This window comes from Aptenodytes forsteri, unplaced genomic scaffold (genome assembly GCF_000699145.1).
Source record: "Aptenodytes forsteri isolate BGI_AS27 unplaced genomic scaffold, ASM69914v1 Scaffold59, whole genome shotgun sequence".
In the NCBI taxonomy this organism is placed as follows: Eukaryota; Metazoa; Chordata; class Aves; order Sphenisciformes; family Spheniscidae; genus Aptenodytes; species Aptenodytes forsteri.
The window spans coordinates 935,872-952,493 of NW_008794085.1; the positions used below are offsets into that span (position 1 = coordinate 935,872).

The following is a 16,622-nucleotide window of genomic DNA, read 5'->3' on the forward strand; positions in this document are numbered from 1 at the left end:
ATCAAAAATATTTATACATTCCGTTACAACATATTGCTTTTACCCTCAGTAACTGCCAATCTAAGTTCTGGAGTTCAGTGGCCTATATGTATACAAATATTTTTTTTCACTCAGAGTTCTATGTTGTTCACTCGGCCACTGTGCAAAATGAATGAAGTGGTATAATTAAATTACTTGCCCGGGCATAAGAATACATTACAACTTCCAAATATACATGTTCACAGCATGTATACATTGAAAATCCTTATGTTTTCTAAAAGTGATATGATATTGTACAGCAGACAGAGGATGATCTAGGTGGTTAGCTACAGACCGGGTTAACTTATCTGTCCACTCGGTGAGCAGGAAAAGCATGAATTTGAGTACAGAAGTGGATGGGCTTGGGAAATGCACATGCTTCGCTCTGCGGTTAGACTGAGCAATGTCCTTGTTACCCTCTTCGCATCGACCAGGGTTTTAAGCCATGCTTAAAAAGCTTGAAGGCAAAACTGTTTGGCAAGTGGCTTTGGTAAACTTTCTGGATTTTTCTCTGTAATGGAAGCACTTACACCGTTGTTATCTCAAAGGCAAGGCATTTAACATTTTTCCTAATAAATACCATAGAAAATTTACAAAACAAGGCGTATCTGTTCAATCTCAATACCGTTCTTTTAAGAACACAAGATGAAGGTGTACATAGAAATGTGTAGTTTTATAGACTGCACAAGATAATATTTAACTGAAACCATTTGCCTTCTCCAGCTAGAATCACGTTCTGTGAGAGTGTCATCAGTATCCCAAACTTCTGTGTCAATGTGGCTGAGTAGGGATAAGCGATCGCCTAGCTCAAAGTCTGCTTTTCCCACTTAAGGCAGATACTTTAAAAAGGGATGTTATCTGCTGTAGGAGAGTGAGAGAAACAGTACAGATCCACGTGTGCCCGTGTGCGGGAAGCTTAATACAGCCTGGGTTCACCGACTCAGCTTAAGAACTCCATAGACCTGCTTTCCAGTGCTCAGATAAAAAAAACAATATACAAAGAGGCCACTCTTCACAAGAGCGTTAAAACAGTACTTAAAAGGGTCTTCATGTGATTTAAAAAAAACCAGAAGCTACAGGTGGCACAGAGAGCAATTGAAGGGTCGGTATTCTTCTGAGAGAGGCATTCTTGTGAGCCAGTCAGCTGGGGTTTCACAGTGTCTAGAAGTTAACACCAATCAGCAATGTAATCAAAATCTCTGAACATTTCCTGCTCTTCTTCTGAAAGTATCCTTGGTTCCCGAGGTGGAGTGAGGATAGGTGCTTCAGAGGTAAATTCGTCATCAAAATTACTAACATCTTCTCGACCTCTAATGGTGGGTACAAAAGGAGGCTTCACTTTCTTGGCCAGTAAAGCACTCCAATCTATTAGCTGTAAAAGAAACCAACTGATGTTTAGTTTCCTGTCTCTACTCCTTAGTGTCCTTAGAAATAGTAGTAGTTTGTACTCACCCTGAAGAAGTGATGCTTTTTCACATCCTCGGCATCTTTCTCTCCAGCTCCAAGACGCCGCTCTGGATTTCTTCGTAGCAGCTGACAAAACATGTGAGATTTCAGTGCAAAAATTCAGGGGTAGGGGGAGGAACTAGGGAGGGTGAGTGCTACTGTGTAAGAGCCAACACCTAGATTAGAGGGACAGTGAAGTTCATACTGCCTCACCTACAGAAAATTCTTGGTCCTCAGCAAAAGGGAAAGACAAAATTTAGATGTCTATAGCTAGAGACAGCAGTGCTCTTTTACAGATGCCTGAACCTGTTTGTTGGCGCAATTCCACCAGCAGCCTGGCTATGAACAGAGCAGACTGATCTGTCCCGCTGCAGATCTGCGGTACCGAGTCTTGGTACCCGAGGTGATTCGTGGGGCTAGCGTTCAGCAGAGAGGTATTGAAAAGCGTGCTTTCTGCTGGAGAGGATACAGAGTTTACATAAGCTAGTATTTCTTGCTTGGCTCAGAAGAGACTACTCTGCTGTCTCCTGTGCCCAGCTATTTCACAGCGGTCGATTTACCAAGAGGGGGTGGAATGCTGCTTTACACACCCAGCCAAATAAAAGGCTTTTCTAGTTAACACCAGAAGTCCGATGCTCCCACTTGTGAATCACGCTGCTGCGAGCTGACCCCTGTTCCAGGCAGAGTGCCCAGCGTCAGGGTGGGTTGATACATTTATGATGCAACCATCAAAAAATAACGTCTACTGTATTCCGTAAGAATTCCTCAGATGGGAACAGTGCACGTACAGCTACAACTAGTGAACTGCAAGCACAAAGTTCACGGTACACGTATTCTGGGTGCAGCGCAGCAGTCCCCTGTGGATATCGGCGTGGTAATTTTCACCGTAAAAATACCCTCCCCGGGTACTGCCTGAAAACTGTATTCTTCTTCCTTCGTTCTCTAGACAAACACTCTCTCCCTGGGAGTAAGCAATCACTTTAAGTAATAGCATAAATATTCTATAGCTTAAACACTTATGTCACAGTAGTTACTGTGACACGCTTTAACTTACATGCTGCAGCACGTTGCTGAATTGGATGCTAGACTGCTATTCAGTGTCAGACATTTGAAGTTGAGAGGCTGCTTCTGAAGGCTTTGAATCGCCGCCAGTAGACGCCTTTTATCAACTGTGATTGATAAGCTTCTACCTTAGACAGGTTCAAGCATCTTCTTTAGGTAAGTAGAGGCATTACATTAAGGAATAGCACTAATAACAATCATAAACAAAATCAGCTGTTCTTTGCCAAGAATGGGACTGCAGATGCCATGCGTACGGTGTTCCCTGCCCCAGTTGGAATGGAACCAAAAAGATTTAGAAGTCTTTGAATTAAAATATTCATGTGACAATGTTAATCTACCAAATAGGTCAACGCAGCAATGTTCTGCTAGGAAAAGAGAGCTGAACTTCTCTAGTTAGATACAAGTAGGAAACTTAGTTCAGGGAGAAAATAGAGCCTCTAGTGTTTTACATTTTAAAAAGAAAAACTTGCTCCTGAATAAAGTGGAACGGCACTGACAATTTTCACGTAAGGTGATAGGCAGCGTGGCACAGCATAAATGAAGCAAGTCTGAAATTTAACTGTAGAAAAGAATACCAAGCGTAGGTTCTTAAGGTATTTTGTTCCTCACAAAAGTAATTAGTTTCCTTAATGTTGGAAACAGGATAAGAGGGGAACACGGTAATATTATTGTTACATTCTTACCCGTCTCATTATAGAGATGGCTTCTGTAGACAGAAATCGTGGATATCTTACTTCATCATTTACAATACTGTCAAACACCTCTTCTTCATCATCTCCAGGGAAGGGAGACTATAAGGAAAGTAATAAAAAACTACTATTAAACAGGCTTAAAAATCACTTACAATTGAAAACAACGTATATTCAGCTGACAGTTTGGAATTAGACACCCTGAAATGAAGTCTTCCTTTTCCCAGAAACAGATACGGTAGTTTTCCATAAGGAAGAGTAGAAAAGTAAGGCAAGTTGGTGTTATCCCTTAATTCTTACTGAAGGACTATGCTTTAAAAATGCGCTTTTAGAAGTAGAAACACCTAAAACTGGAATCTTCTTTGAACTCTGACACAAGATAGACGGGGAATGTGGAAAGTACGTAGAATGTGGAAAGGCTCCTCTTTGGAACAGCTGCCATTCACAAGTAAAGTGGTCAAGACTAATTTGTTTTCATAATATCGTTAGCATGTCACAGCTCAAGGGTTTTCAAACTATTTTGAAGTGGCCTGACAGATGTAGGCGACATTCTACAAGCTTTTTGTACTTTTTTACCTGAAAGGAAGCAAAAGGAAGTTGAACGATCATCTTTTTTGAAAAAGAACAAAATGATGAGCAAATCTATAGTTTTTCTCCCGTTTTTAGCATGTAAGCCATCACTGTGCTACCTGGGAGATACTAAACCAAAACGGACCAGAAGGTAAAGCAATATACGCAACGGTAAATAACTATTCAAATAGTAATTTATTTATGCCAGCTCATTTACATGGAACTGGGGCATTCTGTTTTAGCGCATGCGTAATTCAAATGGTAAACAGCACTGCGTTTGGCACAATCTTTCACTGCTATCCAGTTTTATGCATTAAAGTTCGCTTCCATTCAAGCTCCAGGAGTTAAGGAGTTTATTTTCTCCCCCAAAGCATTTGAAAGCAGAAGACTGCTATAGCTGTACACATCCAAATTTGACGGTAACAGGTGTGTGCTGGAAACTGAGCTCCCCAAAACCAGATGTGCTCCGTTCTTGCTTAGGAGACATTGATATTAATGTGCCATTACTGTAATTTGATTTAAGGCAGAATGACGTAATTAAAAGCAAACCAAAACAAAAACCTAGAGATTAAGTCTTGGACCAGCTACAACTCATTCACTTCCACAGTTGCTGATAATTCAAGCTCATGACATGACTCATCAACTTCTATAGCATTACAGCAGCTCGTATCAGGTAAGTAGCCGCTCAGTATTTAATACTTCTTTTTCTTGATGAAACACATTAAGATGCTCACTGTAAAACGAGGTATGCCTATACATACTGTATGTACAAGTATTGATACAACTGTGACGGGTAGGGCATAGTAAATGTTGACAGGCTGGTATCTTCAGCTGTGTAACCTTTTTAAGGTATGTTAGTTTTATGACTCCATTGTATCTTACTAGAACTTACCTCACCCACTAGCATCTCATAGATAAGTACACCAAGACCCCACCAGTCTACAGCTCTTGTATAGGAAGTTTCTGTCAGCACCTCTGGAGCAAGAAATTCCGGTGTGCCACAGAATGTGCTTGTTCTGTCTCCAAATCCCATTCCTGAAAAGTTACAGTTAATGAAAAGCAAGCAGTATTTTCTGCCACTCTACAACCTGTTCCTCCAGCAAGTAAAACCTCTCTCTAGAGCAACTTCAGCCGATACTGTAGTTCCAGGGCCTGTCCTGAAGGCTCAGGCCAATGAGGTAAAACGCTCCCCCACTCTTCCCTCCCACGCCCTCGTTCCACGTGTGCATCAGTTTTAAGTTTTTCTATCCCTAACTATATGCAATGAGCCAAATTAAGCTTCCAGTTACACCTCTGTCACCCAGTTATCTTTGCTTGGAAAGATACAAACGATCTTATGCTGTATTTCTACTAGCTGGTAGAAGAAAATGTGGTACGCTAGTTTCGTCAAACATGCCTACTATGGATGCTTCCGTAGTGGCAAAACTACATATAGTAAAGTAAAACATGGGAGTGTAGTGAAACAAGCCCTGTATATTTGCAGGAGGGGCACAGTTTGGGACATCAGCACCGCAAGGACTGATGTGACGCTACAAGTGGAGGTGCTGCAGAAAGCTCAAGAAAACCATTTATTGTAGTGGTCAGTAAACCAAAGAGCTTTCCTTGTCCTCGTTTCCTTTTGTCATTTACGGAACTTTTTTGTAGCTCAAGTCACAGGACTTGCCCTAGGATATTAAAGACAACAGTGATGTTTGAACACCTACCGAATTTACTAAATTCCCTCTTAGGCTACCTAAAAGGAAAAAGATATGAAGGACAGGCTATACAAACTGGAGAAGGAAACAGACCTTTCCAGATCTTCCCCCCCAATGGGGTTTGAGAAAGACACTGCAATTCCAGTTACTACCTCTATTTTATGTCGTATTTGAAAGGTAGCTGCCAGTAGTGGGATGCTTGAAAGTAACTTTCTAGCATCTAGGCTTCCCTTTTGGGATAAATTTCTCTATTTTAGTATACTTTGCATGTCATTTCCATATACTTAGAGTTGTGACTATTTCAGAATTAAAAAATTAGAGAATGAATTTGTAAAAAGTAAGAGTTGAGGTATGGATTATAATGGTCCTTGATTTCATTGTACAGCGTCAACATGTTTACGAGGAAAAACACCTAATGCTTTTTCTGCTAACTTGTAAAATGCAGCAGTATGCCTTATTAATAAACAGAGATACGATGAAGTAAGAATCAGAACAGGTGATGCTCACAACTGAAAAAAAAAAAAAATAGGGCTACGCTCAGATGCTCCTGATATTTCCCTACTAAGGAACTTCCTCCTATCTCCACAGTTGTACAATCAGAGATGTATTTTTTTCCTTCAGATGATACAGGGTAAGTATACACTATACACATTTGGCAGTCCAAAAGTCTCAAGGAACAGTCAAGAGTAAGACGGACTATGAAATTCCCCTAGAAAGAAAACTTAAGGGCCATTACCTTCTTTGCAAAGACCGAAGTCAGCAATTTTCACAAAGCCTTCTGTGTCCAGCAGTAAGTTATCCAACTTCAAATCTCTAAATGAACATTTGAGGACAAAATTGCATCACTGATGGTTCTTCAGCACTATTCAGAACAGCTGAAACTCATCTGTTGGAAATGGGTCAAGGACTACTTACCTATATACTATTTTGTGTTCATGTAAATACTGAAGTCCAAGAACCACACATGCAGCATAGAATCTGTTGAAAAAGTTAAAATTTCAATGGATTTTAGTCTTGCTTTTCAGAATGTGAAGTCCATTATTATTGATTTTTTTTTTTTTTTTTTTTTTTTTTTTTTTTAAATTAACCATGCTCTGAAGATTACCGATTGTTTTTTTGGGTACAGATTCGTTTTATACAAGGTCAGAGTTTTAAAGCCAGATGGCAAAAATGCTTAAACTTGCAGCTTTCAAGCTGTAGTATGTTTGCTTGGCCTGGAGGATAAGTTTTCTGTAGTGTCCACTGCCATGGCATTGAAGGATTTCTAATTGGGCTTATTCTTTCCTTTTTTAGCCCTGTCTGCTGTTTTAACTCTTCATTTAGCTTTTTTTATGTAATCTTTTAAAAAAAAAAAAGTATCATAAACATTAAATATTTGTATATCATTTTTGAATTCAGTGTAGATTCAGGCACGTTAAACCTGCATGTGTCTTTTTCTAACAAAACCAGTTAGAATCTCTGACCCTTTTAGAAAACTTAAACAGTATTTACTGAAACGACATAATGTAGAGGCATGTAGTGATAAAGAACTTAGTTTTTATCCACCGAACAAAAGACCTTCACTTAGCAGCACAAAAAGGGATGGATACTCACACTGCTCTTGGTTCAGAGAAGACATCAGTATGAATGTGCATCATCAGATCCCCACCAGCAGCATATTCCATTACAAAGCAAACGTGATCTTTGGTTTGGAAACAAGCAAAAAGGTTCACCAAGAAGGGATGTCTTACACTATTCACAGTTTCAAATATTCGCTTTTCACACATCAAGCTGCAAACAGAAAAATCAGTAAAAATTTAAGGCTGAATCCTGAACCACAATTTTTCAGCTCTCAGAAACTATTGGTAATTTATACCTTATGTTTTTTTCCTCTATTCCTCAGGATAAGGTAAGAACTTTTTTTGTTTCAAGAGAGAGGTTTTAATACTTGCACACACATTACGTTGATGCCAGAATTTCCACGAAGTTACATTTAGCTTTCACAAACAAAAAAGGAAACCTAGCAGCCCATGCAAATTGTACGCTGCCAATTTTCCTTCCAAATACTCAGACTTGCGTTAAGTATGCATCGATATCATGTGGCATTAGCTCCAATCCATTTTTATTTTAATTGTATACAATACATAAAGTGGAAAAACAGTAACAATATTATAGACATCTATCTATAGTAATTCCAGATTCTCTCTCCTTAAGCCAATTGGTTAATTTGTAGCTTATTCTTAATACAAGTTATCTTTCTTCCTGCAAGTCAAATGAATACAGTCACTATTAAACAGTTATAAAAGCACCTTCTTGCACTAAAACTAGGCAGTTTTGTAACCGCCACTTCACTTCCAAGCAAAGAAAAATCTGAGGTTTGGGGCAAAAAGATTAAAAAACAACCAACCAACAGTGGAGTATACAGAGGGCTTAAGGGAAAATGCGATGGAGAAAGTATGACAGTATGTCACAGGTTGAGGAATACCATCATAGATGTTTCTGCCAGTAAAGAAAACATAGTCACCGTCCTCCTGAAATGTGATGGAAGTCTATAGAACAAGTAATCGGAATAAATAATTGCAAGAGAACCTAAATGAAAAACAGGATCGGGTTTAAGTCAGATCTGTAGTACAGGTGTGGTAAGAGGGCACTAAAACGAATCAGTATGCCTGGGCTACACTGCTCCCTCCTTGCCCCAGAAGAAAGAACAGACGTCTGCAGCAGCCAACTAAGCAGGGAGATGACAACTTGTTTTGCTCTTTCACTGAATTTAACTACTGTTTGGTAGAGCTTACAGTTGTGTTGCATGCAGAAAGAAAAACACGATTTATGGAATCCATGTATCCATACGTTACAAACTGACCTGTCTACTTCATCACGAGCGACAATATCTCCTTTCTTTAAGGCTTTAATAGCAAACATCTCGTTTGTGTTTTTGTACTCTGCCAACAGCACCTAAACCAGAAGATAAGCAATTAATTTAAGAGCTATATTTAGTTTTTGATATAGCCTTGACATTCGATATAGCCTTTTGACATTTACCTTTCCAAAATGTCCTCTGCCCAGTACAGCACAACATCTGAAATCCTTCAGACTGAATTGAAATCTTTGTTGTGATCTATGTAAATAAAAAAAGTCAAAAATCTTCTAGTTTGTTAACTTTAAGAAATATTATTCAGATCAACAGCAAAACCACTGCATTTTTACCTTCTATCTTCAGGCTCTCGGGTGTTGGTGTATTTTATGTCTGAATGGGGAGCATCAGGCTCACGGATTATTTCAGGCTGGAGTTTTGGGACAATGCTATTTCTGCCATTTTCAAAATCAAAAGTTGTTACTTCATCCTGCGAGGAAAAAGAAGTCTGAAAATTTAAGACTGATTGCAAAGGCAAATTAATGCAGAAATTTCACTATAAGCATGTGAAATTCTTAACACAAGAATTATCTAAGCTAAAATGGTATACTTTAAGATGATACAAACAAGCAAGCTTTTCACAGACTGATGAGACCTATCGCTCTAGTCGTTCTGCTCTTTGTTAATAAAACCATTTTTTCCTGAATACTCTAATGATTTTGGGCTTTTGTTTTTTCTGTGGTGGAACCAATGACATGGAGAGTTAAACACACCAACCATGGAAACAGTTTGCCACCAAGAGTAATGGGAACATTCTGTTGAGACAATTCTATACGTGTAAGTTAAGTGAGCGTATGCTGAAACATAAGGGGAGAAATCCATCATAAAGATGCCAATATTACAACCTTGTTAAACTGTATAGCATGAAATTCTTAAAGTTACTTGCCTGAGATGGCACATCAGGAGCCTTTATCTCAGAGGAAGATTCACATATTTCCCCAAGGGAAGATGCACGGGGTGGAGCAGGTGGAGGCTCAGGCTCAAGTTCAAAGTCCAATTTGGCAACAGGAGAGTCACTGGCAAGAAAATAAATAACTCCTCAGTGTATAACAGAGACTGTTTTAATAGTATGAAAACCAACTTAAAACTGCACATTATGTAGATTTCTCCTAAAACAAATCTTGTGTGTGTAGATCTGTCTATAAAATGGGTGTCCAAAATTAAAACACTGAAGGGTCTGCAGTCTTGCAGAATAAACAGATTTGACGTACATTACGTACAGTAGGGCATAAGCATCTCATTGTTACTCTTGCTCTTCAAAGTACTTGAAAATTGTAGATATCACCCACCTGGCTGGCAGCGTTAGTTCAGGAATGTGTGCATCAACCACTGGCCCGCTGGCAGGCACTGGTGCTTGAGGGCTGAAGGTGCCAGAGTGATTTACTGTAGGAATAGCTCTTCTTACCAGCCTTCCCCAAGTGGCAATATTAATATTCATTTGAGGAGCTCTGAGAAATGTTTTGCCTGTGGATATTGTGAAAAAAGAAAATAGAGTGCAAGTAATTTCCTTACTTATTACCAAAAGCTATAATTAAAAAAAAATCATATTAATCAGTTTATAGTTTCTGAAGAACAAACTGAATTTGTCATATTCCTTAGCAATTCCTAATTATTCACTATTAAATGCTAATGCATAATAAGGAATTCTAAAACAAAACACTTCTAAATGCAATGCCAAATCCTTCATTATCAACAGCTTTATTCACAGGCAAATGTTAGGTGTCTGAAATCATATTTCAGTTTATAGTTTCTGAAGAACAAACTGAATTTGTCATATTCCTTAGCAATTCCTAATTATTCACTATTAAATGCTAATGCATAATAAGGAATTCTAAAACAAAACACTTCTAAATGCAATGCCAAATCCTTCATTATCAACAGCTTTATTCACAGGCAAATGTTAGGTGTCTGTATAAAAAAAGATATATCACAGATATGTACAATTTTTAAGCTTTACATGTTCATATTAAACAATCACCTTGCTGTTTTGAAAAAATTTTCTTCTGCCTCTGGAGTTTTGGTCTTCTTTCAATAACTGGATTAAAAAACGTAACCTGCAGTTCAAACAATGTGTGTTATAATTCAAGTTTCAGAACAAAATGCATTCTTAAAAGTTTAAGAAAAACTTCTTAAACTATTCTGCAACATAATACTTGCAAGTATGCTCAAGTGCTTCAAAGAAACCTTCTTACCTCTGCAAACAGAGTGCCCTGGGGCTCAAGATAGAGACACATGCCATGCCGTTGGTTATCCAGGAAATCTTCCAACCTCAGAAACTTTACTGCACACAAAGATCTCCAGTCACGCCAATAAACTGAGATTTCTAATTCACGTGACTACGACAGGAAACATATACACAGGAAATTACTTACTAGTAATCGTTCTGCAAGAGTCACCTCTGTACAATCATAAGATCTAGCAGCTCAAGGATCAAGATGCAGAGCTGTTACTTTAAAAGAGTGCCAGGGCTAACTAGCCATACTGGGCAAGCTCTCACTGGGATGATCGTAGCATTTCACTTCAGTTCAGATGTGATCGCCAGGGTCCAAATAGAAGTGTAAGTGTAGAATTCCCCCAAGAGTAGAGTAGAAGGAGAGAGTCACAAACAGTCACCGGACTTTTTGAGTCAGTCTAACAACAGTGCTAGTTCAAGATATTTTAGCTCAAGCTCTGACAACAAATTTTTACCTGTGTTTAGAAACCTCAACTTTACTAGTTTTCCATGTTATAACAAGTATCAATTGCATTTCACGGCTGCGTGGTGACATTTTAGTACCTGCATACCCATCATGATGCAAGACTTTATACAGTATCTCTAGAAATACATAAAGTTTTTGTAACATGGTCGCAAAGAGGGGCCAAAAACTTTAAACTAACAAGAACTACTGCTGTATCTTGCTGGTGGGATTTATATATTCTTAAGGTGTCCTATATGCCTGTTACAAAAGCTTGTTACAAAGTGTGAAGATTCCTGCAATACAATATAGCAGCAGCATTGTATGTTACTGAGTTCTTTCAGCATAGTTTAATTCCATCACAATGCATCAATTTACTGTCTTTATATGACAGCTGTAGGTTTTAAAAGAAACAAAAGCAGCAACAGATAAGAAAATGATGGGGTTTGGAATGTGCATTTCAAATACAGAAGGATGCGTGGTCATGCCCAGCAGAAGCAAGGTCCTTTTCTGGCACCAAAAAGCATCTAATATTGAGGTCTTAAATAGCGAACATGACACATACTAGGCTGGTAGGAGCAGCTACTGAACTTTGACTAGTTCTAGTCTTAATCTGAGAGTAATCAAGGCTTCAGGACGCCACAGCTGCTAGTTTTGTTCTGCACTGCTCCTAACCGGAACCTGAATTTCTCTACCTGTAGGTCTAAAACTGCTTCCTTCCTAGATGGAAAGAATCTGGTTTGGGGCTCGGAGGGGTGGGGCTCGGCGGGGAGAGAGCAAAAACAGGAAGGTGGCTTTTTTTTTTTGTTTTCTCATTTGTTTTAAATATATACTGGAGATGACATATAGGCTCTTCAAATATAGTTTAATTTTCAGTCTATTTTAAAAACTGATGGGAAAAAAAAAATCCTTGTACCATAAAATACTTACTATCAGGTATCTAAAAAACAAATGCTTGATTAAACCTATATAACATAAATTCTCTTCAAAAGGTGTGAGGAAAGAAACATCAAGTATCATTTCGATACTTGCGTCCTCCAAGTAACATTTGAAGTTCTAGGAAAGAACCGTTAGTGAATTTATTTATTATTCCTGAAGAATTGATCAGCTTCACATGAGAACACTTTTACAGAAGCACTGTAAAAATTCTATGACATAGCTTTACCAAAATATCCAAACTATATCTGATATTAGAATTTATTGATAAATAATGAGAAGTTGGTCCTAATAAAAACTTAAGCACCGTCTATCACAGGGTAAAAAGATGCTAAGTGTTAGATCTTGGATAAAAGTGTTATGTCAGTTTGTAGGCCAGAAAAGGTAAAATTTCTAGAATGCCAGCCCAGTGTAACAGCTTACCCCCAGGGAGCTCATTCTGTTAAGGATGGGAACACTTGCACATATGAAATTTGAACATGATCACAACAACAGGAAGAAAAAAAATAAAGCAACATGAAATTAATCTAAAGAATCGACTATAGCTGTCAATGAAGTAAGACCACATTTTTACCCTGTCTAGTTCCAGTGTAAATTTCTGATCCCATGACTGATTGGAAATAGGTTTCCAGCTAGTTTGACCAACCACAGTGTTATCCAGCTTCAGTACAGCACAGACTTCATCTGTAAGTAAAGTACACAAACTCAGCTTAAATCTTTAAGAAGATTTTCCATGAACAAAAAAAATCTTCAGTAAGTTTCTCTTAAAAATGTAATCTCATATTTAATTGGTTTTTATGGGCATAATAGTGTGGTTGTGTTTTGGATTTCTTTTTTTTTTTTTTAAAAACAACTTGACAGATGAAGAAACAAAGACGTTTAAAGCTTCAAATCAATGTAGATTTTAAGTTACAGAACATGGCATGCACATTAAAATGTAAATAAAAGATATGCATAAAAATAAGAGAAGTAAGAGTATACTGAACTGGACAAGTCATCAGTTTTCAGAAGGTTTCTACTACTCCCACTTTTACTTTTACTGGTTCTGCTCATGAAAGATGATCTGGCTTCATTTGGACTCCAACCAGGTAGCGTAATTGATGTGGCTTTTGATCGACCAGGGACGTTTTCCAAAATATCTTGGCAGCCCATTAGCCTAACTTCCAGGGTACCTAGAACAAGACAGACAATGATTTTTCAAAGATTTCTGTTCTTAAGTAAGCAAAGTGAATGACTAATGATTGATTTATGGCAATAGCTCACATTCTGACCCTCGCAGAGTGTAACAGAAATATCAGATGAAATCAAAAGACAGATCTAAGACAGACAAATGTACTGAAAATAAGCATTAAAAGTCAAATATGTGGCACTCAACCTTCTGGAAGGAGCAACAGTTCACCAAAGTAACACATTGTTTCGGTAATTAAAATAAACACATTGACTATTGAGACTACAAATTTGTTTAAGATACATTCAGAAGTCACGTTTGCCTGCTGCATGCTAAAGACAAATTTGAGTTAGTACATAATTTAAAATCATTGAATTGTTCCAACTTGACTGAATTTGGATTTATAAAACTCATACAAGAAGCTACTCTTCAAAATCTTCTACATCTTTAACCAAATGAGGTATAGAGGCTGCTGTTCTAATTTAAAAGAGTTTCCTCCAGCAGCACAGAAACATCTGAATACCACAGATGGTTACAAGAACGGTAGGACTTGCCTCATCCTGTACAAGATAGCATCTGTAAAACTGTGACACCACCGACACTAACAAAATTAACTACTAGAAGTGGTGAAATTAGCCAGTTCATAATCATACTGTCAGCTAGAAATGCAGCTCCTAAATGCAGTGTTCTTTTGACAGCAAATGTACTTATCTGTGAAACTTAAAAGTACTCTTTTGTAACAGAAACTTAAGTCAGACTTGACCTAAAAACGGTCTGGCAACATTATAGCCCACAGAACAGACACCAAGAAACCAGGCTGAAGAAATCCCATCCTGGAGGGAACTAACAGCCGTTAGTGACAGCTAAGCATTAGGCTACAAAGACAAAGAGATGCTATTGGCCCCCAAAACAGGTTAAAAGGTAAAAGAATACTTAATTCCCTAACTCTGTTTAGGAAAAACCAAACAACCCCCCCCCCCAAAAAAAAATCAGAAAGGCTATAATCTTGTATAAGGACTGGATGCGTATCAGAAAGTTCTGTTGATGCACTTTAAAAAGTATGACAGTAGGACTGATCTTCTTTTCACAGTGTTAGAGGCAAAACACAAAGACACCGTTCATTTAAATCCAGTTCAATACAAAAGCTCTTTATGTAGCCAATATGAAAGTGAAACTATTAAGAACTTCACAAGCATGTAGCTCTGTTTTGATAATTCCTATTAGAAACTGTTCGTATGTATCAGTAAATCATGTTTAAAGAGGAATTATTTGTCACTATAATATATCTGACCCATGATTATGTATTACAGGAAAAGAATAAAAAAAAAAAAAAAAAAGCTGTTTTAAAACCAAGGCACGATGCTTCCTGCCCATGGTCACTGGCCACTTGAGATTCCATATGATGAAAAAAAGTTCCCCTCACTAAAAGTCTGCAACTTTACAATGGCTCTCAGCTGAAGTCCTGATGCTTTTTACCCTTTGCTACATGTCTTACTGAACCAAAATGGAAGACAACTAGACTCGCTCCATTTTATTATTCTTATTGCAGCTCAGCAGAAGAGTTCCTCTTTTTGTTTTAAAATAGAACCCCACGGTACTTCAAAACTAAATTCTGGTTTCAGTTATACATGTATAACTAGAGTAACATTTGAACTACAGATTGTTTTTTTTTAATAAACTTACTCTGTTAATAGATGGTTTAATAGTTACATGTAAAATGTTTTAGGAAACAAAACAGAAAACCAAACCTATCTGTACTAGTAATTCTTATACGACCATTTATTAAATAAATTTAGTAAAGCAACATACCCCAAAGTAGTCAAAAGTATTTGCTTTTCTTTAAGAACACTGGGAGGCAAATGTTTAAGAGCTTTGTTAAAGTACAGCTCATCTCTTGAAAGAGTTTACTTCCAATGAAGGACAATTCCAGGTGAACCCAAACTATGAGAAGTTCCTAAGTCTTACAGTCTTATATTTATATATAAATGTAACTGTTCCCTCACAGTAGGCCAAGTCTCTAAAAAAAAAAAAAAAAAAACCACTCCATGTTTAATCGCAAGGAAAACAATTCACACCAATAAATAGAGGCTTCAATAGTTCCACACGTTTGTTAGGATCTCCCTCTTTGGTTTAGAAATATAATGCATATTTTGGTAGCATACATCTCACCTTCTAGGAAGTCAGTGTGGTCCAGTGGGAAAAATAGGGACTGGGAGAAAATCTGGGTGCCTACCCTCCAGCTCTGCCACTGACTTGTTGTATGACCAGGGCAAGTCACTTAACCCTTCTGCACCTCAGTTCCCCCATCTGTAAAATGGGGATAATGATACTTACCCACCTTTTAAAGTGCCTGATAATCCAAAGATGAAAGGCGTTAGGTAAACGCTAGTAATATCATTCTATAATGACCTAACTTAAGGCCAGAACTTCACTTTTTCCAATAGGATTATAAAAAGGTCAACAAATAAATCAGAGAAACTTATCTGCATTTTTTTGGCACACAGGCACTTGGAAATTCTAAATGCCTTTGTCTAGGAGAACAACAAAGATGAAGTATGTCCAGAAAGAAATGAAGTCAGTATTAAAGACTTGTTTTAAACCATTTAATAAAATAAAATGCGCTCCATAAATCATACCTGTTAAAGCTGCTGGTTTGGACAGTGAACTATACTGGTTTTGAGTAGATATTACACTTTGACGAGGACTTAATGTGGGTGAGGAGACCAATGAAAGCTCCTCTATAATAATACTGCTTTTGGGATGGTTTTTAGGAAGTTCATTCAATCTCTGTTCCAGTGAATACTTCAAGAGGTCCAACTTCTGGCTTGATTCATTAAATCTTGCTTGCGCCTTTTTAAAATAAAAAAAAATTGAAATATTTCAGATTTTTTCTTGAAAGAACATTTAAAATAAAGTATCAGAAATTGTAATGACGTAAATTACTTCTGAAAGTGCCTTTCTGTCGGTAACTTTCCCAGATCCAAGTAATTTCATCACATTTTTTGCACCTTCTGCTACAGCATACTCTATCCTAAAATGATGCCGTAATTCTTCCATTCGGAGTTCAAGAGGGCTTATCACAGGTTTTGCTGCAAAGAGATATAAACAATCAATCTTCACTGAAGACAATACCCATGTTTAATTTCTTTAATATTAATCCCTCCCCCATATAAACAGAGGAGAGGGGAGAAAAAAAAGAAAAAAAGAAAAAAAGAGTGAGATGCAGATTTGGTAGTCCAAAGAAAAACTTGAAGTATGTCATAAAAGCAACAGTGAAATTTTAAGCATCTGCATTTGAAGGAAGAAATAACTGATCAGGGCCTCGATCCAATTAACAGGTCCTACTCCTTGAAGAGCTATAATTGCTAGAGGATGCGAGAAGAAGAACATGTCTTCAGGGGAGTTAAGGGACAAAAGCCAAATCTCCCAAACATCATTCAGCTGGCAAGAAGGAGATTTTGAGACTTCCAC

At 37.7% G+C, this 16,622-nt stretch overlaps 1 protein-coding gene across 1 annotated transcript in view; it reads right to left on the reverse strand.

Moving 5' to 3' along the window:
- The window catches only part of PKN2 (protein kinase N2), a 31,975-nt gene continuing 15,353 nt past the window's right edge, over positions 1-16,622 (reverse strand). Inside the window, exons 4-21 of the mRNA XM_009273961.2 lie at positions 16,095-16,240; positions 15,788-16,001; positions 12,970-13,155; positions 12,558-12,667; positions 10,565-10,708; positions 10,351-10,426; positions 9,662-9,836; positions 9,259-9,388; positions 8,666-8,802; positions 8,501-8,576; positions 8,322-8,413; positions 7,073-7,249; positions 6,395-6,457; positions 6,216-6,292; positions 4,678-4,820; positions 3,210-3,317; positions 1,471-1,551; positions 1-1,390 (exon numbers count right to left, since the gene is read on the reverse strand). Coding sequence (XP_009272236.1) covers positions 1,187-1,390; positions 1,471-1,551; positions 3,210-3,317; positions 4,678-4,820; positions 6,216-6,292; positions 6,395-6,457; positions 7,073-7,249; positions 8,322-8,413; positions 8,501-8,576; positions 8,666-8,802; positions 9,259-9,388; positions 9,662-9,836; positions 10,351-10,426; positions 10,565-10,708; positions 12,558-12,667; positions 12,970-13,155; positions 15,788-16,001; positions 16,095-16,240 — 2,339 coding nt within the window. The 3' untranslated portion in view covers positions 1-1,186. The remainder of the gene's footprint in view (positions 1,391-1,470; positions 1,552-3,209; positions 3,318-4,677; positions 4,821-6,215; positions 6,293-6,394; positions 6,458-7,072; positions 7,250-8,321; positions 8,414-8,500; positions 8,577-8,665; positions 8,803-9,258; positions 9,389-9,661; positions 9,837-10,350; positions 10,427-10,564; positions 10,709-12,557; positions 12,668-12,969; positions 13,156-15,787; positions 16,002-16,094; positions 16,241-16,622) is intronic.